Source organism: Leptopilina heterotoma, unplaced genomic scaffold (assembly GCF_015476425.1).
Source record: "Leptopilina heterotoma isolate Lh14 unplaced genomic scaffold, ASM1547642v1 Lhet_45, whole genome shotgun sequence".
NCBI classification, from domain to species: domain Eukaryota; kingdom Metazoa; phylum Arthropoda; class Insecta; order Hymenoptera; family Figitidae; genus Leptopilina; species Leptopilina heterotoma.
This window is the reverse complement of record NW_025111086.1, coordinates 2,768,554-2,781,396: the sequence shown is the minus strand read 5'-3', so window position 1 is coordinate 2,781,396 and position 12,843 is coordinate 2,768,554. Positions and strand designations below refer to the sequence as shown.

General features: G+C 27.6%; 3 protein-coding genes across 4 annotated transcripts; 2 read left to right on the top strand and 1 right to left on the bottom strand.

Moving 5' to 3' along the window:
• Positions 1-445: 445 nt before the first annotated feature.
• LOC122507082 (actin-related protein 8-like) lies at positions 446-8,477 on the bottom strand. 2 transcript variants are annotated; one of them, XM_043619594.1, is made up of 9 exons: positions 8,167-8,477; positions 7,864-8,031; positions 6,886-7,377; positions 6,464-6,808; positions 6,033-6,179; positions 5,153-5,372; positions 4,867-4,995; positions 4,495-4,735; positions 1,905-2,032 (listed from the first exon to the last, which is right to left on the bottom strand). In XM_043619594.1, exons 1-8 carry the CDS (start codon positions 8,194-8,196, stop codon positions 4,563-4,565), a joined length of 1,704 nt encoding a protein of 567 aa, XP_043475529.1. In that variant the 5' UTR covers positions 8,197-8,477; the 3' UTR covers positions 1,905-2,032; positions 4,495-4,562. The 2 variants fall into 2 exon arrangements, with proteins under 2 accessions (XP_043475530.1, XP_043475529.1); XM_043619595.1 differs by lacking the exons at positions 4,495-4,735; positions 4,867-4,995; positions 5,153-5,372; ... (3 more) ...; positions 7,864-8,031; positions 8,167-8,477 and adding an exon at positions 2,434-2,561 and having other exon boundaries at positions 446-2,032.
• Positions 2,746-4,522, top strand: LOC122507084. The gene is made up of 5 exons (XM_043619598.1): positions 2,746-2,879; positions 3,281-3,658; positions 3,736-3,871; positions 4,160-4,216; positions 4,331-4,522. Exons 2-5 carry the CDS (start codon positions 3,300-3,302, stop codon positions 4,481-4,483), a joined length of 705 nt encoding a protein of 234 aa, XP_043475533.1. The 5' UTR covers positions 2,746-2,879; positions 3,281-3,299; the 3' UTR covers positions 4,484-4,522.
• Positions 8,478-8,584: 107 nt separating the features above from the next.
• LOC122507083 (vacuolar protein sorting-associated protein 37A) lies at positions 8,585-11,762 on the top strand. Its single transcript, XM_043619597.1, has 5 exons — positions 8,585-8,777; positions 9,254-9,443; positions 9,537-9,651; positions 10,069-10,584; positions 10,666-11,762. The coding sequence occupies exons 1-5, from the start codon at positions 8,689-8,691 to the stop codon at positions 11,010-11,012; spliced, it is 1,257 nt and encodes a 418-aa protein (XP_043475532.1). The 5' UTR covers positions 8,585-8,688; the 3' UTR covers positions 11,013-11,762.
• The last annotated feature ends 1,081 nt before the right edge of the window (positions 11,763-12,843 follow it).

Here is a 12,843-nt window from a genome sequence, read left to right as displayed (position 1 = left end):
CTTCGCAAAAATACAATTACTTAAAAAAATTTTAATAAAATTTTTCGCAAAAATTCAATTATTTGTAAACATAGTAAAATTCTGAAAAAATTCCATTAAAATTGTATTGAAAATAATTGAATTCTCGCAAAGAATTAAATTCTTTTAAACAATTTTATTCGTCTCATTAAACAATTGAAATTATTTGAAGAATTTCTTTTAATTTCGAAAAAATAATGTAATTTTAATTGATAATTTTGAAAATAATTAAAATTTACAAAGAATTTTATCAAAAATTTTGGAGTATAATTGAATAATAAATAAAAAATAATAATAATAAATAATATTAATAAAGACAATAATAATATTAATAATAATAAATAATAAACCTGTCAAATAATGCCAAAGAATCTTCCGTTCAAGTAGCGTTCAATATTTGATGGGAAAAGAAATTTTCCACACGAAATTTCTATAAAAAAATACTTTAATTTTTAAAATAACACTACATTTTCTATAAGATTTAAAAAATTAACTTCTTTAAAATGAAATAAATATCTTTAAGGTATTTATAATCAGACCAGAGGTGTTAAGCCAATAAGGATGACAACCAATCATCATCAGTGAGATTTGAATCTAAATTCTCGTCGGCACTTGATTTAATGTCCTCGATATATTCATTTAAAAATGTGTCCAATTCACTGATAACATCCTTTGAATCCTCCGAAAGTGGTGAGAATGTTTTACCGAAATTTTCCAAATTCGACGACTCGGTTATATTTTTTATCACTTTATTGCTAGAAATCAATTCCGTATTAGAAGCATTTGCATCATCTAGAGTTGAATCCAATACTTGAATTTCTATTTTTTCATTTTTATTCTCCATTTCGTTTGTACTTTTATTCTGTACTTCGTTTGCATTTTTATTTCGCACTTCAATTGTATTCTTATTCAGAACTTCATTTTTATTTAGTACTTCATTTATATTTTTATTCAGTATTTTATTTTTATTCAGTACTTCATTTGTATTTTTATTCACTATTTCATTTTTATTTTTACTCTGTGCTTCGTCTTTATTATTTTTACTCTGCTCTTCATTTGTACTAATTCTCCTCAAATTTTTTAATCTCAATTCATTGAAGTCGAATTTTTGGAACATTTTACTAGCCATTAAACTCTTTTTCGAGAGTGAATTATTACACGATTTTTCTGATTCATTTTTTTCTTCTGCAATTTTCGTTTCAGATTTCTCCTCCTTGGGTACAAGAGTGTCAGTTTTAATTTCGGGTAAAAATTTCGGTACTTGATACGATAAAGTCACTGATGGTAAACCTTCTAATTTCACTGTTTTCACTTCGATTTTTCCCTCACTCGCAACTGAAGTTTCACTCTTAATTGAAATATCCTGTTTTATTTCGCTCGATTCACTGACTAAGGGAACTTTCAGTTCTACAATTGAATCGTCCATAGTTTCTTGAAACGAGAGAATATCATTCTCCTTTTTACACTTATCGAGACCTTTTAAAATTAATTTCTCGCCGGGTAATTTTTTAATGTCACCAACATTCACTAAATTCATTGATTCAATATTAACTATGGTTGGAATTCTTGTCTTTGGGGGATTTGTGGTGTTTTTGAGATTTTTCAATTTATCCAAAGGAAATGCGGTTGAAGCGGAAGGATTTGTGATGTCGAGGAGAAATTCAGAATTATTTTTCACTGACGATTTAATATTGTCCTTTAGTTCTAGTTCATCTTCGACGATTGTAATGACGTCTTCTTCGTTCGGATCGTTTGGCAATACTTTAGAATTTGATTCTTTGGAATAAGTGCTAATGAGACGATTCTGATCGTTACTGTGTGTACTTGTCTCTGATGAAGCTGTGGGTGAAACTTCGGTTCTTGGAGTATAAGGAGGAGTGAAAAAATCCCAATTCGTTTGAGGCGGTGTCTCCGGTGATCTGTGAGGTTTGTAAGTGTTCCAATAACACGACCAAGTTTCGCCTACTTTTCTGGGAATGTATTCAAGTTCCTTGTGGTCCATCGGCCAAATACACTGAAATATAATTGATTCATTAGATATTAAATCGTAAAAAAAAATTTTTTTTAAATAATTGAATTTCCGTGAAAATTTTTTTATTTGTGAAAATAATTGAATGTTTGCGAAGAAGTTTATAATCATTTGTTTTAAATTATTCTATTCTTTTGGGAAATTTTTTTAATAAAATAGTAAAATCGTAAAAAAGTAGTAAATAGTAGGTTTTAGTAGATGAGTGCAAGGCCTAAAATTTATTGGAAATTAATTTTAGAAATTAGAAATTAGAATTAGAATTGAAATTATTGAATGATAAAAATTACAGACAACAGTTTTATTCTAATAAAAAACCAAATACACCTTTTATTCTTGCTTTATAGGTTAACTTTAAAGTTTATTTTAACGAAAGAATTCTCAAATACCTCTTCGGATTCACACATCCAGACTGCTTCTTCTAAATTAATTTGAATAGCTTTCATTTTTTTCTTAAAACCACGTTTCAAGCACAAGGGACAAAATTCTTCCATGTTTTTCAAAAAAAAAATCTTCGGTGTTGTTTTGAAAACGTTGAAAACGAATGACAGTTTTTAGGTTAGGAAATCCATTTAAAGAGCGTGTTTTGAAAGTGTGACACGAACACGAGCACAAACAAAATTGAATAATTTTAAACAATTAAACAACTATCAATGGAAGTAAAGTTTAGGAAAATAAACAAAAAGAGAATAAGATGTTTTTCTTTCCTTATTTCTTAATTTTTTCGATTTTTCCTTTAAAGTTTCATCTGTAAAAACAATTTGTCAACAACAAACTGACGAATCACTTTTGAGTTTGTTCTTTCTGGGAGTTGTTTAACTTAATAAAATTGAGAGTAAGTAATATTTATAACAATTTTTTCTATAATTAACTAATAAGGCAATAATATAACATTTTAACAAAAACAGCAAAAGTAAATATCCGCAAATATTCAAGCGGTTAAACTAGGTTAGGTTCGTTCTCGAAACTTTCCCGCCAAAATTTACTTTATAAAATTTTAATTAAAAATTTATTATAATAATAGTATATTATTAACATTTGTTGATTAAAATATATAAGTAAATATATTATTATAAAAAATACTATTTTTTAATTTTATCTTAACGTAATATTTATGTAAACATTTGGCATATAAAATAGAAGTAAGAATAAAAAATAACCAAAATACGAAATTAAATTAATTATAATTACTAAATTACTCCGAATCCTACTAATTAAATTAATTTCCATTCTCAGGATAAATTAATCATACACAATGGAGACGCAGACGGAAAATAATAAACTTTCCCCACAAGATACTTACGAGTATTTAAAAGAAGTTCAGAGGGAAATGCAAAGTGAAATTGACGAATTAACAGAGGCGATAAAAAATAATCCCAGCTCGTCATTAAATAGTAACACAACAAACGAAAATATTGTGGAAAAGAAATTGCGATTTTTCGAAAGTTTAAAGAGACTGATTCTAATGGAAAATCCGAAAAATTATCTCGAAACAGAATCGAAGGATATATACACGACTGCAGTTAAAAATTTGCAAGAAGAACATCAGAATATGAGCACATTATTAGATAATCTAAATAAAGAATTGTCTAGACTTAAAAGTGATGTTTCTTAGTAAGTACTTGATGTCATTTGTAAAGAACAAAAATAAATTTTAATTAATATCAATAATTTAACCTCTTTTTTTCTAGTTACGAGGATAAAATATCAGGATACGAAAAAATGAAGAAAGCAGCCTTAAATGCTAATGAAATTGAATCCCAAGTCACCTATGAAGAAGAGTATGCTCTAGTGAGAAGAATTTTCAATTCTGTCAAATCTGATCTTGTAAGTTGATTAAAATATTCAGATAAATATTTATTAATTATCAGGGTTGCCGGAATTTAGGGAAAAGTAAAGGAAACTGAAATTGATCAGGAATATCAGGGAAAAGTCAGGGAATTTTATTAGAAGTGCTGGAAAAAAATTCAATTTTTAGAAAAAGTCAGGGAAAAACAAAATTAAATTTTTGTGACAACCCTGATTATTAATATTTATAGAATCACTATTTAATATTATCGAATTCTAGTAACAAATAGTTGTAAGGTGATTTCGTTAATCAAAATTATATTTTAGTCAAAAACTCTCGATCTGATTTTTCCCGATAACGACGAAATTATCAATTTTTTAATGGTGAGTAAAGAAAAAAAAATTCCAATTTCTTCCTCATTGAGGAAGAATTATTTTTCTAATTATTGAAAATTACTTGAACTATATTTTTGAAATTTCTCTTTTTCATCTATCAAGCATCTATCAAAAAAGCAACTACAAGGCGGAGACGATGTTTACGAAGATATAAATGACGAAAATTTGAAATTTGTAAATTTTCTCAATACACTTGGCATTGTTGTTTATCATCCTCATAATTCAAATAAGTGTAAAATGGCAAATTTACTGTAATAATAATTTACCTGAATAATAATTGGAGTTTCGCTTTTGTTTCGTGAATAAATTTATTAGCTCTGGCACTGAATTATTATCACCACATAAAGGGCGCTCTTTCCCTCAATAATCTCACACCTGAACGTTCCCATTCTTGTCGACTTATCCATAATTCTTGAGCTGATTCCAAACAACTTAAAATTGCCGCTCCCTTCCAAGCTGTCATTCCAGGATCCATTTCCTTTGGTTGAGTTATTATATCCAATTGCTCTGAAATTTTCACGATAATTGTTGATAATTTTTCTATTATTTTTAATATTTTATTACTTGAAATATTTATTATTTGAAAATAAATATACTAATTTTGAAGTTAGTTTTACTTTTAATTGAAAAAAAAATACCTGCTCTGTACATATAAGGAATTTGTAGAGATATTCTATTGTGTAGCCACATTCCAATTCCTTGGAATTTCATTCCTGAACCGACCACCAACACGCAACTGTACATTTTTCTTTTTAAATCTTCCGTCGCTATTGAAATACATAGAATTAGTTAAAACTATTCGATTCGAAAATAGTTTATGAAAATTAATTAAATTTATTCGATTCTAAAATATTTTACGAAAATTATTCGTGTAAAGAATTGTAAAATAATATCAAAAAAAGTTCCAAAAAGAATAATACGTACGACATCTGTCAATACTCTGCAAAACCGCATGATCGAGTCCTAAAAGTTGTTGAGGACCAGTGACGAATTCTCGAGGCGCGTCCAATTCTCTATTTTGTAGGGCAATTGGTGCCGAGTCAACGGTATCGACGACAACTTCTTCTTCACCAACAACTGCAGGTGTTGCCGTTTCTTCTTGAGATTCTAAAGTTTGTTCCAGACTTTCCTTGATTCCTCTTCTCTTTAAAAAAAACGAAAAGAAATTAAATTAAATTTATCAACTTCAAATTTTCCAATAATTTCAGATTCAAAATTCAAAATTTATTTTTTTAGAAAAATTTCCTACGATTCTTTGAAATAATTCAATTATTTTCGATTCAATTTTAATAAAATCCCTTGCAAGAATTCAATTACATATTTAAAAATTCCACGAATATAATTAATAAAAAAAAATTATTATTTTCAAGACTATTTTTTTTTAAATTCTTGAGAAGAATTCAATTATTTTCAAATTAATTAAATTCCTCACAGGAATTCAATTATTTTCATATAAATAATTAAATTTTTTGCAGAAATTCAATTATTTTCAAATTAATTAAATTCTTCGCAGGAATTCAATTATTTTCATAAATAATTAAATTTTTTGCAGAAATTCAATTATTTTCAAATTAATTAAATTCCTCGAAGGAATTCAATTATTTTTAAAAATTATTTTAATAAATTATTGATTGTAGGAATAAAAAATTGAAAACTAAAATTGAACATTTAGAAATTTTATAATTAATTTTTTTTTGATACGTGACGAAAAATTATTGCAAAAGAATTTAAATTTGAAGAAGAATTAAATAAACAAAAACAACTAAATTCAAATTGCGAACTAAAAATAAAGAAATAAACTTACGCTCGTTTCTCTTAAATAATTTTCATCATGTGGATCTTCTGAATCGCCGACCGAACGTTTTTGCACGTGAACGTTGTGAATACCTGTCACTTTAAACAATTCGGGTTGAAAAAGACTTAGAGGCGCTACCAGACACTCATCACCCACCTAAATTGAAAAAAAAATTGAAAATTATTCTAAAAATAGTGAAAAAAAATCTTTTATTGCATTTAGAGAAAAAAGAGTAGAAATAAATATACAAAAGAAAAATAGAAAACGAAATATAATATAGAAAAGAAAAATAGAAATAGAAAAGAAAAATATATATAGAAAAAGAAATACAAAATGGAATAGAAACAGAAAAGAAAATTAGAAATAGAAAAAGAAATAGAAAATAAAAAAAGAGAAATAGAAAGAAAAATTTTTAAAAACATTTAGATAAAAATTCCCACCTGTAAGGTGTAAGTATCAGTTTGTTGTCTCGGTTTTTTAACGACGAACGTCTTCTCCTGCGATCCGCATATATTCAAGTCGACGTGACAAAATTCCTTCTTTAATTGACTAAGCAAAAGTGCATCCAACTTATCCGTTAGATCACAACTTTTATAAGGAAAAGCGCATTTTTGAAGAAGCCAAAAAAACGTTTGCGTAATGTCACCACCTCCGTAATCCATTCGCACGCGGGTATTTCTATGTGAAATTCCGTCTTCAACACACGAAACCGATGTTTTCTGATCTCCGACATCGACGACACAGGCGTAACCTAAACCTGCACCAAATGTCGCCGCCACGTGATCCTAAAAATAAAAAAAAATGTTTGACACTCGCCACTAGTTTAAATAAATAAATAACCAATTTTGGTGATAAAATTTACCTGTAGGAGAAAACAGCCGCCGAAACCAATTTCACAAAGAACCAGTGTCGTTAATTCCTTCAAATAGAGTCTATTGTAAATATCGGGTATTATAAGAACGGCTCGATAGTGTTTCAAATCCCTGAGAGGAATGTCCAATTTCTCCGTTAAAACATATTCCCAAATTGCCTTCAAATCAGCCAAAACTGAACGAAGACTACCACCAGGACCTGAGTGAACATTGAGTTCACCTCTTCTATAGGGAAAGTGAATATTAAAATCTGCCGCTGGATTTAACGATAAAATATCGTCACCAATAACCACTTCTTGATCCGTTTTTATCCATTCGCTGGACGAGGGTGACAATACTTCAGGATTCGATCTACGATTGAAGGCCGCTATTTGTTGAGGTGGTGTTGCGTATCTTCTTCTGCCATCCGACTGAAGACACGATTGAAGAGTGTGCGATACCTGAAGTCTTGATTCCTCCATTGCTTGAGTCAATTCCTTGGTCTACGAAAATAAATAAGAGAAAAAAAATTAGTATTTTACTCTAAATCACTGACTAAATTCATCAAAAGTCGAATCTCTTTTTGAGAATTTAGTCAATTTAGTCAATTCGGTAATTTGGAATTTGGGGATTTTAAAATTCTGGGTTCTACACTCGATAATTGCTTTTAAAAAAAATAACAAAAATTGCTTCAGTATTTCCCTGACTTTTTCCTGATTTTCCATCAAAATTATTTACTGTTTTTTTTATCCTGGTAATAACTTCAATTCTCATTTTTTCTAAACTTTTAATTAGAATTCTTCAACAATTCTGAGTTTTTTTAAAGAATTCCTTTAAGTTTCTTTAAAAAAAAAGTTATGTTTTATGTTATGTTATTTTTTTATCGTAAAAAAAACTACTAAATAGTAGTTTTTAGTATAGATGAGTGCAAAGTTTGCAATTTAGCCTAAAGATTGTCGATATTTTCATGAATCGAAAAATATTCTTACACGTGGCACGAGTGAAGGAAGAAATGTGTCCTTGTGCTCCAGACCACCAGGAAGTCGTCTCCTGGCAATTGCATTTATAAGCGTGTAAGGATTCAAATCCGACGCACGTCCTATTCGAAGATACAAAGATCCGGGATGAATTATAATTACCGTTTGTGCTTGTATTTGCTGAAACAATCAAATAAGTATAATAAAAGTAAAAATTAGAAAAATATAAATTGAAAAAGTAGCGAAATCGAAAATTAAACCCCGAACTTTTTTAACAACGAAACATTTACTTTGAGAAAAAAAATTAATACTTACTTCAGCACATGATTCTTGAAAAACAGGCATAATTGTAAAAATTATTTACAGTTCCTTCCTTATTAATTAAGTATATTAATAATTAGTTAATAAACCTCGAATTAAAATCAATCGTTTTTTTTTGTTTACACAGAAACAGAAACCGCACAGAAAACTACATTTTGAGGTTATGTTTACAAAACGCCAACGCGCCTGATAAACATTCCGTCTTTTTTCGAATTTAACCGAAAGTAATAAAAAGGAAAATAAATTATTCTTCCTATAATATATGTACAATTGACAAGAAATTTTTACATATTTCTTTCAACTTTCTTTAGTTTCTTTTTGCTTTTATTATTATTATCGGATATTCGCGGCTTCATTCACATGACAAGACGTCACGTACTCCCACTTCCGGTTTGAAGTCAACTGCAATCGAAACAGCTGTTTGGCTATATTGCTGTGGTGTTAACTTTTGACAAGAGAGTTTTTTATAGTCGTGAAAAGAAAAGCGAATGATTTATCCAAATTTAAGGCATTTAAATGTTATCGCGAATATTCCGTGGAGAAAATGAAAATGCCGCCGTCAAGAGAAAACGACAGATCGATACTTTGAAAATTTTCAATGATCAGTAAGTGAAGTTTTTTGAGAAATAAAAAATTAACCTTTTGTTAACCTCGTCTATTAACATTTGTGGCTTTGTATAAAGATTCTGGATCAAGACAATAGGAACTAAGTCTCTTTCTCATATCAGTAATTATCTGATGACTAATTTTACAAAATTTCCTCGTCATTCATTTTAAAGGCAAATGAGATGAAATTCAACTGACTTTGAAATTGTATATCATTAGTGTTAATTTCTTTCTTTTTTTTTAGTTATTTTTGTATGTAAATTTTGTATAAATTTGATAAATTTTAAATATTAGGAGCAAATTGGTAATTTTAGAATACTTTTAATAATTTATTCATGTTTTAATTGATTCTTCCCAGGGTGTTAGTTACAGCTGTTTGTACTTAACATTTATGTTAATAGCTTTTTGCTCTCTTATCATAGATACACTTGTATAAATAAGGTATTGAAAATTAATAAATGAAAAAACGTTTCAGTGTTTTGGAATTGAGGGAAGATGTGGAATATCAAGTACAATTTGATGCTGGAGATAGGCGAATGGCTATTTTGGTCTCACTCTCACCGGAATTTCCTCTAGAGAAGCCCGTTCTTCGGGTGACACCTCCGATAACACATCCTTGGTGTAATGAGCACAGTGAAATCACTAGTGCACCAGGATTACTGCTCGTAAGATTTGAAGACTTAAAAGAATTTCTTTAATTTGATTATAGTGTTTTAGTTTTTTTTTTCTTTTGTTGATTGACGATTATTCTTTTTTAGTTCACAGTTCACAGCGATCTTGGTCGCGTTGTCCAGGCAATTATCAGAGAATTCAGCAGAAATCCACCGCAACTTTTAGAAGATAATTCACCGCCTTCCGCTGTACCACATATTGGTAAATATTTGTCTTCTATTTTGTTTTTTAAATTTGCAGGCTTCGTACTCGATAATTAATTTTAAAAAAGTAACAAAAAGTAGCTTAAAGATAGAAAAAAGTAGCTATCGAAAAATTAAACTTGACGACTCAATTTCTTTTATAATTTCTTAATTAGATTAAAAAATAGAATAATTTTTTAAAATAAATATTTAAATACCAATTTATTTTGTCTACGAATTAAAATATTTCAAAACTGATTTCAATGTAACGCATTTTTGAAATTTAACTATTTCTAAAAATTACAGAAGTAATTCTTTCAAAATTCAATCATTTTTTGTTGTTGAAATTTATAAATAAAATTATTCAAACCGTAATTAAAATTTATAGCAATAAAAATGTAAAAACAAAAAGTTAAATAAATAATTTCTTTTTTAGACATTGCAGGAAGAGGTTCGCCATCTTACGCTCTAAATCCATATTTTGAACTTCCGTCGACATCATACAATTCCTATTATAATTCGCAATATCCTCAATTTTCATCACCAAACACGAATTCAGGAATATTCAGTTACAATTACACGAATTCGGGCAATACTTATATATCGGAGAATCAATCCGGTACAACGCCGTCATCGCATCATTCGTCATACGTGACGAGCAATAGAAATCTACACAATTCAAATCCAGTTCAATATAATTCACAATCACACGCAAATCATACTTATTCTAATTTACATCATGTCAATACAAATATTCAAATGCAAAGTCAAATACAAACACAAATACCTCAGTGCACATTTTTTCCTGAGCTGAACAACTTAACAATTGAGGAATTGAAGAAACTTAATTGCGACGATGAGAAAATTGACGAACTCCTGGAGCAGCATTCACAATTAAAGGATATTGATTCGGCAGTCGAGGACACGATTGATTGGGTAGAAAAAACAGCAGGTGAGTTAAATTCAAATAAATTTTATTCTTTTTTTCAAATTACAAATCTTTTTTTTTTAAATTTCAAATTAATATTTCCAGCTGCGAATCTAGTGAAAGAAGACGAATTAAAACAACTTCAAAATGAAGTCCGAAGTAAAGTGGAAACCGTAAAGGAATTAAAGGCCCGTTACGATCAATTATTAAGAAAATATAATAATTTATCGGAAATATTCACTCCCGATCATATAAAAGAATGCCTGCAAAAATCCGCCGACGATAGTCACGAGAAAAGTGAAAAAATAGCCGAAGATTTTCTAAATCGAAAAATTGACGTTGAACGTTTTTTAAGTACCTACATTGAGTGTCGAAAATTGGGACAAGCTAGAAGAACCAAGGAAGAAAAACTTGCTCATCAATTAAATGAACTAAAACGAGCCGGTTTCTAAAATAATAACTAAAATAAAAATGCATAATTTCTATTATTATAAATACAATAACGAACAAATTGTACATATCTTTTATGTTAAATCAGACACGAATTTTCTCTCTCTGAAAAAAAAAATTCTTTCAAGTTTTTTCTTTTAGAAAAAAATTTGATTTTCAAGAAACATTCCAAGAATGAAATGAAAAAAAAACAACTAAAAATGTAGAGAATTCGAAAATATAATTTTACTGCGTCCGAGCCTGATAAAAAAAAAAAGAAATATAAAAGTTTACCGTGTACAATGTACATAATATAAATAAACTTGTAAATCATTGCATTTCACGGCGAATATATTAAATTCTACAAAATATTCACGACGAAATAAATATTCTCGAAAAATTCTACAAAATATTCTCGAAAATTTGTGATAAAAAGCAATTGTCCGCTAAAATTAACGTAAAACGCAGCGAATTTTTGAAAATGCAAAGAAAAAAAGAAAAAAATGCTTTTATGCTTCAAGTGTAATAGAAGTGTTTTAGAAGTCAATCAAATTTTTTGATTTGACAAATTATATTCATATTATATATATATAGAAATTAAAACCTAAGCGCTATGAGATATTATTATTATTACTATTATTATTATTTAAGGTGTTGCGCTGTGAAAAGGTACACCCATTTCTCAAAATATTTTAACTTTTAAGAGAAAAAAGAGAGATACGTTTTTTTTACCATGTAAATAAAAATTTTAAGAATGCGATTTTAAAAGAAAATTGATTTTTTTTCTCTTTTCAATTTTTTCTCTTTTTTAATTAATAATCTAATATTTGATGTTCCTAATATATTGTAAATTATAAATGTACAGGATTTTTCGATGAATCCCACGAAAACTACGGCAATATGTAGAAAATTTATGATTACGTACATAATTAATTAATAAACAATTAATTAATTACGTGTAATTAATTAATTAATTAATAATTAATTATGTACAGTTAATTGATATATAATTAATTACGTACAATTAATTAGTAATTAATTGTGTATAATTCAAAATATAGAATCATGCTTTTACATTCTTTTTTATAAAAAAAAAATAGACGATCTATCACTTTGAAAAAAGAAAAAAAAAATTAAGCGTGTAAAGTCTTGAGTGTGCCTAAAAAAAACTTGTAAGTCTTATTAATTATTTTCTAAAAGAAAAGTCGATATTACAGTATTGAACTTAGAAACTACGTTTTTAAACTTTTAAGTGAACCGAATTCATATTTTAGATATTTTATAATTATAATGATAAAAAAAAGTCTCGTCAGACTGTCACGTACTTGATTTAATTTAAAAAAAAAAGCTCGGCTCGTGTATTTAAACGGAAATACATCATCAAACTGTTGAAAAAAAAATGAAATTAAAATTGTATGCTTTTATATTAATAATTTTTATAAATATAATATTACCGAATATTATATTTTATTTATATTGATTGTAATATTATTTATATTTAATATTATTTACATTATTTCTATAACATAAATAATATTATTTACAATTAAAATATAAATAATGCGTAATATATTGAAATATTATATTATTAATTTTCTTCTGCACTAATTATTATTGACTGTATTATAATAGATTCGAAAAAAATATTTATAAAATTAGAAATGGATTTTCATTTTGAGAAAAATTTCCCTTGAGAAAAGTAATTTTTGTTTTAATATTATTATTATTATTATCAGTACTTTTGTTTACATATTTACAAACATTAAATCGATATGTCTTGAAAAAGTACAAGTAAAAAAAATGTTAAAATCTTATTTTTCTTTAAAATAACTCGTTGAAAAATTCGTCGTACAT